At 37.1% G+C, this 13,919-nt stretch overlaps 1 protein-coding gene across 8 annotated transcripts in view; it reads left to right on the top strand.

Moving 5' to 3' along the window:
* The window catches only part of LOC139140617 (A-kinase anchor protein 9-like), a 137,491-nt gene that overhangs the window by 49,832 nt on the left and 73,740 nt on the right, over nucleotides 1-13,919 (top strand). For all 8 annotated transcript variants that reach the window (XM_070709972.1, XM_070709974.1, XM_070709978.1 and 5 more), the window contains exon 8: nucleotides 11,333-11,605. In XM_070709972.1, the coding sequence (XP_070566073.1) occupies nucleotides 11,333-11,605 (273 nt within the window). The remainder of the gene's footprint in view (nucleotides 1-11,332; nucleotides 11,606-13,919) is intronic.

The raw sequence follows: 13,919 nt of genomic DNA, 5'->3' as shown, positions 1-13,919 counted from the left end.
TTACTCATCTTCAATATTGGCAAAGTGGTTTAAATAATTTCTCTCTCCTCAATACCATTCTTATTCTTCTATAGCTGGTTTCATTACTCTGTTTTTCAGGGGGGATATCATTCCTCATCAAAATGGCATTTTTTGATTTGATATTACCCAGATGAGCAAAACTTAAGATCAGTCAGCTGCGGTAGGAAAGCAGAACATAATAATAATAATAATAATAATAATAATAATAATAATAATTTATTGCTTGCTTTTAAATATAGAATTTACATCACATTTGTGGCAACAAAAGTGTAATATAAAAAAAGTTCAACCTTTTCTCCGATAAAGATAAGGCAAAACAGTATAATAATAGATGTTAATAATAAATATAACTAGGTATATTGTGTACATATGATATTTGACACAAGGTATAATCCAGTACCGTTGACTGAAGACTGGATATATCCGAAGCCCATTCATTCTCATTGATGGCCTATTGAATCTTTGACCGACCCACTGTGTGCCAGATTTGAGCTTAGTTGAAATCTGTGTGTCATACATGGGAATTAAATCACTCCGATTGTGCAGCATGTTAGTGTTGTGTGAGTGCGACAGCTGGTGTTAGGTCAAAGGTCAGAGGTGAAACATGCAACCTTTCTGCGGAGCTGGAAGTCGAGAATGCATCATGTACAACATGTGCAAGAGTGGCGTTTCACACCACCTCAAATGCCATTAGAGGAGCGTTATAACTGTGTGGGTGTGATGTGAATCGGACCGTACTGTGATTTGTGGAGTTGGTGGTTTTAGCAGGTAATGTAAATGCTTATCCAACATACTGTGTGGAAGAAACCGTCACCCGTTGAGTAGGTTTTACCACAAGTGTGAAAATCAACCAAGCTATTTGGGAGACGGAAGTTGGAAATCTCAGCCGTCATGGGAATAGCTGGAAAGACGTGTTCCATTGACTGTGAAATTGGAAAATTATTCTGGAGATAAAAGTCACCATTCAAGGCATCTTAGCTGGCAGTTTACTCTTTACACTGTGATTGTGAACGTGCATTCAAGAATGGTTTTGTGTCAAGGGTGCAAGCCAGGGCAATTCACGTCAAGCAGATATAAATTGAGCTCACACAACTGACTGAACCACTCTAAATGGAATGTTATGTTTCCTTCCAAGTCGGCTTCAAAAACTGATAATTGACCTACACGGGTAGGGAAATCCGGTAAAATGTGGTATGCTGATAAAATCAACGTTGGTATTACAATCTAATCAAATTGATTCTGTATCTCCACAGATTGCAGGGACTGTTTGAATCTGTACAAGACAGTGAGTGAATTGTTTGTATTTCCAGATGTAATGTGAAGGGAGAAGTGTCCAATATAAATGCAGATATTGAAGTTTTGTTTCTGCATATACATGTAAATAATTAATTCTATAACTGGCTTGGTGTCCCAGGTCAACTTGTAGGTCCCATAATACACACTCTTGTGAATAATGATACGCAATTTACTTGTTGGAAACAATGTGGTCAAATTTTTTTTATTATTATATTATCATTATATTGTTGGCCATCATATAAACAAATATTCTTGGCCATCATATAAACAAATGGAGAAATCATATATGTGTAACATGTAAAAATGCGTACATTTTCATTTGTAAATGTTCTAAATAATTTTTAACGTTTGGTTGAAGTCAAGGGACAGTTTGTCACATTATATTAGTGTAATAGTTAATTAAACTTGAGCAAATTGAACTGTCCGTGGGAAATAGTTTGCATATAAAATTTGCAATGATCAGTCATCTGACACTAACATCAACGTAAAATGTAAATTGAGATGGATTGTTTTGGTTGCGGAGATCCCCTCTTGTTTATGCTCAAAATTATAAATCCTCTTTGCGCCAGTAGGTTGAAATTACAAGTTGTTGGCTGACTTTGATTCAAGGTATTGAACTTGCAGTACAAACTATCGCCAACAACTTTTAGTTATATTGCCATCATCCCTCACCCAATACTGATTAGTGGTCTGAGTAAGATTACTCATTAAATATAAAAACTTACACGTAAGAGTGTTCTCCACAGCTTGGAAAAGCAGAGGGGTACCCAATTTACATAATAATGCATAATTTGCATGTTCGTTTGTCCTGAAAATGTATTCTTTTGTATAGTTGTGAACATATGAATAGATTACTTCAAAAACAGAAGCCTTCCCTGAAAGACTCCTTTTTGAGAACCCAGCTTAATTTTGTTGTCAGCTGTTTTGAACTTACACTTGTGATAATTTTAGAGATGTCATGAGGAAAATTCAAACAGCCTTTCAGTACAATTCAAAGCATTAAAAACAAATCAGGATTAAGAAAAACAGTTCAACAAGCCTTGGGAAATCCACCGGGGATGTCTGTTCTTTTATCAAGAAAAACAAAATACAGTGTCTGTACCCGCGGGTCCAAATTCTGTGTTTGTTTTCACGAGGCTTTAAGATTGGTGATGTCACAGGACTGCATCAGTAATGATAACCCTAGTTTCGGAGTTCAGACCCATTTATCAAGAATATTGATCACGGATTTGAAAGCTCAGGAGAAATGGATGCGTTCTCTGATAAGAAATGACTCTAATGATCCTAGCATGGCGATACGAGCCTGGATTCATGGCCTTAGTAGCCACTGTCAGCTTTATACTGTAGCTTAGATTGTATCTGTTGTTATAGTGATTTGCTAAGAATTTTTTCTCAGGCAAATGGAATGATGGATGGAAAAATAGATGTTAACGAGGAAAACAAAATCATACTGCAAGTAGAAAGAACATGTGTACATACACTGATACAGTATTATACATGTTCATCCTTACAGACATCCATGTATATACATAATAAGTACACTAGGTGTCTTCACACCTGTTTACATACATTTTACATATATACATACATACATACCGGTACATACATACATACTTACATACATATACATACATACATACATTTTACATATATATATACATACATACATACCGGTACATACATACATACTTACATACATACATACATGCACACATGCACATATACATAAATACATATATACTGTACATACTCTGTTAATGTGGGCAGCAGTGTTTTGATCCAAAGAGGTGCTTGTATGTTAAGGAAGTGTAGATTTTTCTAATAATGTTACGTATGTTTGGATGGTAAGGACTTTTATTAAGCAATGATGAGTAATGCCGGTTGTGGATAATGATGATGATGATGATGATGATGACGATGATGACGCCGATGATGATGATGCTGCTGACAATGGCTTCGCCATGACGATGTTACAAGCAAATTAATTTACTCTGATTTCTATTGACCGTGTGCTGCTGCCCATGTCAATTACTCAATATCAGAGAACAGCTCTTGAGAAATCCTGTATGGTTACAGTATAGATTGTTATGCCATTCAATGGCTTCCTGTCTCCCTCTGTCTCTGTCTTTGAAAGAGTTAGCATGTTAATGGACTTGGGTAATATCTCTTTTATGGCCTGAATTAAGAAATGCAGTCTGGTATTTCTGTCGCTTTCCATTGACATCCAGCAATAAGGCTGAACTCAGCAGTAATGCAGTACCATTGTAGAGATGAATGGTTGAAACACTCTGATAACACGCTTGCCTGGCTAATTTAAAAAACAAAATTATTCACAGACAATAGAATATCAGCAATATGTAGGCAGGTGGCACCAGCATGCATTAATTTTCTGTTTATGTCGTTGGAACATTCTGAATATAACAGAAAACAAGTGTTTGAATTCCTGACGAGTTGAAATTGAACTTCAACGTTATTTCTACTGAATGAAACTTTCCAAATTCATAGATTAATTTCCGTCATTTTTTTTTAATTCTAAAAAATTCCTACAAAGTTCACTTCTTTTTATACTGTTTGCATTTCTTTGTTCTTAGAAAAGGTAAATATATCCAAATATCAGACATACCATCAGCATAAATTAAAGTAGCCATTAATATTTGACCTGAGTCATTCATTGTTCATTATAAGAGAAACAAAAGATTGACAATAGACACAGTGCACACCATTATTAAACTGTCTGTTGCCATAATAAGAAAAAAACAATGTATGTATTCTTCTAAGTGATTCATGCAATTTTCAGTAAAACATAAAACGGTTATGAATTTCAGGTGTTTTAGAAATAAATTGTGTAGAAATTGCAGGTCTGTCAGACTTGATATTACTTCCCAAATATTCACATACCACACCGTTTCTTCCTAACTTAGCTTTCACTTAATTTCCTTCCATTACAAGACGTGATTTGAAATTTCCTGGCCATCCAGATTAATAGCTGTTTTACCGAGGGGCGGTTGACATTTGGGAGAAAATTAACGTCCTTGGAGGCAGTCTTCGATTGGCAGAGAGGTGCAATAATAGTCTTGGTGTTTGTCGGCTGCTGTTCAATTAGTCTGGGCAAGGTAATACGCCAGACCCTGTAGGCTACGTTATCCTCAAGGATTGGCAGAGTAAACGGTGTTAGTTTGCTAGAGGTGGGAAGACGGTTCAAAGGATGTACTTGTAAGTGGCTGTCGGAGTGCTTGCTTAGTGTCAGCGTACATGCATGTTGGAGTTTGAATAATGGATCACTACATGTATTTACGAAAAAGCTGAAGCTCCCTGCTTCTGACTTAACTGACCAAATAGCTAATGGCTGTGATGTCATTCTGAATTCATCTCGGACTTCGTCTTTTATCCTCCTCGGAAACTCGTCTCGGCGGATGTTGTTGTAGATGTTCAAAAGTAAAGTGTTGCAGCTAGTGGGTCTGGAGAGTGTGAGTGAGGGTTTGATTGTCAGTTGGCTGCCGGATGGACTCAAAGTGGAACTGGCTACTGCAAAGGTTTGTGATGATACTGTACAGTATGAACACCAATGTTGTGGATTGCATGTACCCGAATTCTCTACCGAGTCGGTTTAGATTCCTTTGCAAATCAGATTCTGTGTGAATGGTACAGTTAGACCCACAAACCTTTTAAGTTGATTTTTTGTACTTTCTATATTTTTCACCGTTTCCATGAATCCTGTTTGTTTCGTGTGTATCAGTACATTTATTTTTCGCATGTAGAACAGATTATTTACTTGAATGAACCGACACGTTACATTTTGCTTTGCTGCACGGAGTCAGAATGCTTTCAAGCATCATGACAGCATGGTGTTTGTAAGTTTGAGTGCCCATCTAGCCGTCAAATGGGCTTCTAAATCACAGTATATTAATTCTACACAATGTCTCAGTCCCTGGAGGGACTGTGACAATGCTCAACAATGCCACTATGATCAACCCGCGTGTGTCTTTCGTTGGATCCGATTCAAACGGGGCATCTTCACAAGTTGTTCCTTTGCTCATTTGCTGCATAGAACACCTGATGAACTCAATTGTAATTCTGTTTCTTCACTTCTTTTATTCCCTATGGATTTTTTTTGTGTTGGTTCAAAAATAATCAGACAGAGTAGGTTGCCAGGGCAGTGTGAAAAGAGAAAACTATATGGCTGCAAACTCCACACCCAAGGGATTTCCTTTTCTGTTTATTGCTTTATGAATAGAATATGGCAAATATCCCTGATTACATAGACCTGAGAAAATCTGAAATGTTCGGTTTGTTCATATGTTTTGCACATGTTATCACATGTTACTTGTAAATGCCAACTGAAAGATAGGCATTCCCTTCAAGTTTAATCCATTCACTTCCATGGTTTGGCCCAAACCCATTGTTATCAATGGTGAGTGTGGGCCAGTTTACAGAAAATTGGGGGGGTGGGGGTAGGTTGAACAGTTTGAAAATAACAGTTTTGCCAATACCTTTAAAATTTTCTTCAACTGTGTACGCATCAAGTACCTCTATCTGTATCTTTGCTTCAGATTCAAAAACACTTTGACACATAAACCTTAAAACTCCAATACCCATGTCCAAAGTGACATCATAATTTCATTGCAATATCAGTTCAGGTAGAAACCCCTTGTCTATGAAGAATGGGTGCTACCTGTCCAGGTAACAATATGCAGTAGTATTTATTGCATTATAGGCCTCCGGCCCATATGCAAAGGAGTTACAAGTCAAAATTTACATATCAAACAGAAGTTAATAATTTAAAGTGAATTAATTAGATACAATTTGAAATTTCTCACACAGGATTGTTGATATTTAAATTACAAAGAAAATCTTTTCGAATTTGGCAAGCCTTTAAAAGAAAGATGCCCAATTTACGTATAGTTCTCTCATCACGAGAGCGTAATAACTGCTGAAACTTACAAAGGTTTGGATGAATGAAAATATCTTCAGGTATATAAATTGACCTAAACTCATGATACGCAGGGCATTCCAGCAGAAAATGAAATTCGTCTTCAACTTACCAGAATTGCACACTTCGCAAAACCTTTCAGTTGAGATAATCCATCATGTCTGCCCTTTTCTATATTTAAAGGAAGGCAAGAACATCGGAAACAAGCGATTGTTTGGCGAATTTTAAAATTCAAATTTGAAATTAAATATTTTTCTGGTTCAATAGCACTTTTAAACCCTATATACGTACGCATTTTCGGTCTTTTGATAATATTTCCACTCCATTGTTGTTTACAAACGTCTTTTACTCTGAGTTCGAATTCGCTCAAAAATCTTTCCTTGTTTCCAACTTCCTGCGCCAACCAAACAAAACCAAAACCATACGAGTACAAAATATGTTTTAAAGAAGAAACCCAGTTATGTCTACCTAATAAATCAAGTCGATAAAGCATTACATACGCTTGATGTGGTAATCTTGAACGTGGTAACTCAATTAATCTTAACCAAAATTTTACACATCTTTTCAAAGAAGACACAAAAATTGGTAATCTACCACATTCACCAACTATTGCTTCGCTCGTTGTATTTGGTGGTAAACCCAAAAATAACCTGCACCATTTTCTTTGTATTTGTTCGAGCTTATCAAATTTCTGAAACCCCCAAATTTCTGAAGCGTATAACATGACTGGCAGGATCGTTGAATCAAATAACATAAAATGTGTATGAAAGAAAACCCCCCAACTTTTTTACTGGCGGCAGATAAAACAGACAATGCTTTGTTAGCTTGCTCTGCAAGCGTGCAGACCGCTTTGCCCCATCTATTCTTGATGACAATATAAGCCCTAAATATTTATAATAAGTTACAACTTCTAAATATCGACCATTTAAAACCCACTTTTCTGAACGTGCTCTATGACCCCCATTCCGGAATACAATAACTTTTGTCTTATTTATATTTACACTCATCTCCCATTTTCTGCAAAATTCCCCTAAAATATTGATCAACCTCTGTAAATTTACAACAGAGTCGGCAAATATTGTGACATCGTCAGCATACAGCAATGCAAATAAATTATAAATATCCTGTGTTAACTGAATTCCAATTTCGCCAGAATTAATCAACATGACGTTCAACTCTTCAATGAAGAAAGTAAATAATACAGGACTTAACATACAACCCTGTCTCACCCCAACTGGACAATCAAAATAATTTGAAAGCTTGGAACCAGACTTAACACATGACTTTACATTGGAGTACATAGAACTTAAGATGTTAAACATTTTACTAGAAATACCAAGATGAAAGAGTTTGTACAAAAGCAGAGAATGATTCACACGGTCAAATGCTTTTGAAAAATCCACAAAGAGACAATAGAATTTACCTCCCCTCACACTCAAATATTTTTGTATTATGGCATGCAAAACAAAAATGTGATCAACCGTGCTGTGGTCTTTACGGAACCCTGCTTGACAATCAGATCTTAATTCGTTGTGCTCAGCCCATGCAGTCAAACGCTCATTTAGAATTGAAGTGAAAATCTTACCGAAAACATTTAAAAGGGAAATGCCCCTATAGTTGCTTACGTCATTTGTGCTGCCGTTTTTAAATAGAGGGATGATAACTCCGATAGCCCATTCTTCCGGAAAATTACCGGATTCAAAAATAGAATTAAATAAAGTATGTAGAAAGGGGATAATAGTATCTGCAGAAAATTTAAAAAATTCACCAGGAATACCATCGATCCCTGGTGATTTACATGACTTTAACCTTTTCAGACTTAGTGAGATTTCTTCTCTCGAAATACTCTTATTCAAAATATCATCTTCTTGTAAACTAACAGAAGAAGTATCAACACTCTGTAAAAACTCTTCTACGGTTTGTGTAAAATTGTTTTCACCAGCCCTGTTATCAGCACACTGCTCATATAAAGATTTGAAATAATCATACCATTCTTGTAAACTTATATTATTCGTATTGTGGCGTCTACGGTTCATACATGATTTTAAAGTAGACCAAATATCTGATGACCCGTCCCTCAATTCCCTAGAGAGATTTTCTTTAACAGCATTTTGATATTCACGTTTTTTGTTGCGACACGTTTCCTTGAAAATTTTCTTTGCTGAAATGTACTCTCTCAAATCCAAATTTGAATGTGTCTTCCTGAATTCTTTTAACTTATTATACAAACGCCGTTCTGTAAAACGCAAGTATTGTCAAACCAACAAGGTTGATGGCGCTGTCTATCTTTAAATTCTGACGTCACACACTTCATGTCTTTGCCTGCTAATTTCAACGCTTCTATCAAATTATCAATAGATGTATCTATATCAGCAAGACTATCAAAAGAATCTGGTAGGAGATTTCTTACTTGAAATGAAGAAAGATTGTTTAAAAATACATCTCTGAAATTTTCTTTCCATTTAAAACGTACAGTATTTGTTGAATTCTCTTCAGCTGCAGTCTCAACTTGGCTAACATTTGCTGACTCAGCACCCAAAATTTTACATGACAATGGCATGTGGTCTGATTCAATGCGAGAGAGTACTCTGAAATCAGCCAATGCGTCAAATAGGTCAGTGGAAAAAATGACGTAATCAATCACACTTGCACCGGCATATGAAATACTAGTATAATCGCCATCCTTATCCCCACCTGTTCTACCATTCACAATGTGAATACCAGCTCTTTTACACAAATCTATTAACACTTTACCTGCTGGTGTTACAGCTGAGTCCCTAGAATGACGTAACATACAGAATGTGTCTGAAACATAATCTAAATTTTCTAACATAGGAACATGTGTAGTTGAGTCATCAACAATAAAATCGTCAAGATGGCCAACTCTTGCATTAAAATCACCTGTTAGAATAACGGATTTGTCTGCGTTTACAGAGCACACGTTTCCTAAAAATTCATCAAGTTTTTCAATCTCTTCACTAGGATTATCAGGACGAAAATAACAGCAACCCAAAAGAACATTATTAACTGAAGAAAAAGGCCCTTTACGGAATTCGAGAAACACGCAATTTTCCACATCACAATGAACTCTAGTAATATTTTCAATGCATTTTTTGACATAAATAGTCACACCACCACTTGGTCTACCTCTTTGTGAAATTCTTACAGCAGGGAATGAAAAAGAATTGTAGTCAGATAAAAAATTGACATTGTCATCCTTCAAACAAAAAGTTTCAATAAGACAAATTATGTCATAACTTTGACAAAGTGAGATAAACTCTAAATTACAAATATTTCTTTTTAGCCCTCGAATATTCCACACTAACAGTGAAATAGGACTAGAACTTTTGCATGTTTGGCCTTGGCCATCCCCCTATCTAGGAGATAGAGATGTGTTGTACCTTACTGTGCGTTCAGAAATTTGCCCGGTGACTTCGTTCAAAGTGAATACGCGCTTGTCGTCCTTGTCCTTGACAATAAGTTTGTCGTACTGCAAATGGGCTTTCAGTTCGCTATTTTTAGCCAGAAGAGAGCGACGATAATCCCATAATTTCGACCGGATACCTCGAACTCTTCTTGAAAAATCTTCGCTAATAGAGATATTACTGTTCTTTAACTTGAACGCATTGCGGAGAACTTGCTGCCTGTCTTTATAACTTGCGAACTTTGCAACGATAGGTTTGAAACCACGAACAGAAGGCGCGTTTGTGATGCGATGGACACGTTCAAAGTTAATTTTGTCGCTTTGCTGGAGTGATTTTCAAGTACACTGTTTATTTTTTCCTCCGACTCTTCCCAGCTTTCGTTGACACGGTCTTGTGGAACGCCAAAAAACACTAAATTATTCCGTCTGTTCCTATTTTCGAGGTCGTCCTTTTCCTTTTTTATTTCGTTGATAGCCTTTCTCATGTCATCCATTGCCAATTTCAACGAAATATCGTCATTTGTTCCTGGTCCATCTGCATAACCAGTACATTCATGAGTTGCAGATTTGCGTTTTTCTAGTTCTGTTATTCTTTCTGATTCTTCCTGAAGATGCGCCTTTAAATCGGTTATGTCTTCTTCAATATTATCAACTCTAGTTTGCAGGACTCCGAAGTTGTTTTTCATGACTTTTGTGTCCTCTAAAATTGCGTCCAATTTAACGTGCAGCTCAGAAATGTCCTCTTTTGAAATTGTATCCGTGCTTCTGAGTTTAGGTGGACCAGGGTTTCGTTCGACATTTCCCGCTACAACTAAGAGTCCAACTAGACATACCTTGATAGCTAGTGACATGTGGCAGTTGATGAATGGAATGCGGAGGGTGGCCATCTTTGGCAATTTCTGCTGACGCGACGGATCCCCGCCGGAAAAACATCCAATTTTTCGTCTATACGTCACCAAATCCGTTCCCATTTTGCACAGTTCACCTCTCTATATCTTTACCAGTATGTATGAAAACTTTCAAAGCTGTAACGCAACTTTGACAGAGAAAATATCACCTAAATTGCGGAGCGGTAAAAACTTCCACTTCACAGCGTGACTGCTTACGTAACTCCTCTGGTAACAATATGCAGCTAGGAAGTGAAAGTGTGAAAGAAACTCTTTGCACAAGTGAACTTCGTACCATTCTGTATGGAAGAAAGGGACGACAGAACAAATTGTACAAAATATAAATTGAATGATGATGTTTTGACACTACATGAGCGATTGGATTGTGTTGGATTATAGTTGTTGACATTAAACATGTTGTGGATAAGTCCCCCCTCTTTGCGCAAGTGTAGTCAATCAAAAACAATGGTATTGCATAAAAAATATTAAGGCTAAATCACTGAAAGTATAGTCACATATGTGAAAGTACCTTCATCAAGGTTAGAATATTCATGTGCATGATTGTTTGTTTCTGTTCTCATGACTGGCAAGTTATTTTTACATGTCGACCATGAATCCAAGGAATGAATATAAAATCAAAAACAATGTAATATTTCTGACAGATTGTTGGGTTATTACCTTTATAGGACAATTTATGCATTCATTGTTGATGAGGTTGTCTGTCTTCGTGATTACTCACATCTCACCTGCCCTTTTTTTTCCTGCCAATAAAAGCTTGACTCTCTGAGGGACGAGTACGAAGCCAGGATGCAGCGACTCCAGGAACAGCTGGATGAGGAGCGCCAGCACCAGCTGGGCACCGTCAAGTCGGTCAACGAGCGAGAGCGACACAGGGAGCTGCAGGAATTGACAGAGCAGCACTGGAAGGAGATGGAAGAGCTGAAGCAAGCCATGACGGATGAGAGTCAGGCCGTGTTTGATCAGATGAAAGCCAAAATTGAGGAGAATCATCAGGAGGAGATCAGACAGTTACAGAGTGAAGCAGAGGTAAGTGGACTTCAGTCGTTTACACCTGGTGCAGACTTTTTTAACCAATCAGAGTGGCCCACTCCTAAGCGGAGCATTTCAAGTGTCTGTAACGAACATTTGGCAAACCAGAGGAACACAAGACTACATTCTCCCTGTGGTAAAAACCAGTACTAGCCTGAAGGCACTTTTACTAGTAAAGTCAATACTAACATACCCCCTAAGATAATGTAAAATTGTACGACAACTTAGCATGGGTTGAGTATTCTTCAGGTATGCTGAACATTTAGGTATCAGGGGACGATTGCAGATTAGTGGATACACCTTTGGTTGCCAACTAAAAGAAATTTTCTTAATTCAATTCAATTCAATAGAACTTTATTTATCCCAAACACGGGCAATTAAAAAGCGTGGCTCAAATACAACATCAAAAAATATAATACAAATTTACAAAATGGAGGAGACGCAGGACTATACAAAAAACAGTTTAGGAATCATTTAAAAGCCGCACAGCGGTTGGAATGAATGACAACTTGCGCCGGTTTGACCTGCAAGCCGGGTATCTAAAACGCCGACCAGAGGGAAGTGTGTCGAACTCTGCTGATAAAATATGATCACTAGACAAAAGAATTGAGCGGGCTTTCCTGAGTACTTGCTGATTATAAAACGTAGAAAGACTTCTCTGGGGTATACCAATTAGTTTTGAGCTAAGTGAAACAATTCTATCAAGTGAAGTTTTGTTTTTAACAGACAGATCTTGATACCAACAAATGAATGAAAATGAGATAACGCTTTCAATGTAAGATTTATAAAAAAGAGATAAAATTTGTCTATCAACCATGAATGAACGCAGTTTCCTTAAAAAGTACAATCTTTGCTGCCCCTTCTTCAGTATAGCATCGGTGTTATGATCCCATTTCAATTTGTTGTCAAATATTGAACCAAGGTATGTATACTTCGAAACAATCTCGACTTCTTGATCGTGAACAATGGACGTAGGAGGGTTGCGTTCTTGCCTCCTAAAATCAATTATCATTTCCTTAGTTTTCTTAACATTTAAGTTTAGATACGAATTATCACACCACTCAACAAACTCACTAAGAGCGGGACCATGATGACATTCTGATCCCTGTAGAAGTGTAAGCAGAGCACTATCGTCAGCAAACTTAACAAGATGGCTACCTTCATGTGTACTTCTACAATCGTCAGTATAAAGGATGTACAACAGAGGAGACAGAACGCAACCCTGAGGAGAACCTGTATTTGTTTGAATGATACTTGACAAAATACCATTGACAAACACCCTTTGTGATCTATTTGTATACGTTGATTGCTACAATTATTTTAAGAGTTTTCTGAGAGTTTTTCTGCAAGGATGGGGGTTGGATTGTGTTGAAAGCACTGGAGAAATCTGCGAAAAGGATTCTTGCATGAGCACCTGTTTTTTCTAAGTGTTTGTACAGTGTATTGAGAATGAAAAGCTTAGCATCTTCAACACCTTTTCCCGGTCGATATGCAAATTGTAGGGGGTCTAGTTTGTTGCCAACCTTTGTCAGAATAATGGACTTAATTATTTTCTCAAATGTTTTCATTACCAGGGAAGTAAGAGCAACAGGTCGAAAATCATTGGGTTCTTTAGGGTTAGCTTTCTTTGGGACTGGTACTACTATAGAATTTTTCCATATGGCAGGAATACTAACTGTATCAAGAGAAACTTGGAAAAGGTGTTGTAAGACTACACTAAGCTGATCAGCACAGAACTTCAGGGTGCGACCACAAATACAATCAGGACCTGGACTTTTGTACACATTTAATGATTTTAAAGTTTTAGCTACTTTCTCTGTCTCAATAGACATCCCTAACTCAGGAGATAATGACTGTTTTAGATTTGAGATTTGAGATGAAAAATCCTCTGTTTCAAAACGAGTGAAAAATGTGTTCAGGACCTTTGGCAGCGCCGCTGAGTCTAAGTTATTTAGTGTAACTTTTGACTCTGAAGGAGTAACCTTATTTACTGCTGCCATATGCTTGATACCTTGCCAAGTAGATCGAAAGTTACCAGAAAGAAACTTTGATTGAATTTTATTTTATAATCTAACTTTGCCTGCCTAATCGCTCTCTTGACCTCTTTGTTTATCAACTGCTTCTCGCCTGATGTACCCTGAAAAAAGATTCTCTTCTTCTGGTTGAGAATAGACTTTAATTTTTTGGTCACCCATGGTTTGTTATTGGGGAAAATTTTAACAGTTTTCGTAGAATAACAGAATCCGCACAAAATGAAATATAGGAAGAAATGACATCGACAAGTTGATTAAAATCGATACAAGAATGATAA

Source organism: Ptychodera flava, chromosome 9 (genome assembly GCF_041260155.1).
Source record: "Ptychodera flava strain L36383 chromosome 9, AS_Pfla_20210202, whole genome shotgun sequence".
NCBI classification, from domain to species: Eukaryota; Metazoa; Hemichordata; class Enteropneusta; family Ptychoderidae; genus Ptychodera; species Ptychodera flava.
This window is presented reverse-complemented; position numbering and strand designations above follow the sequence as displayed.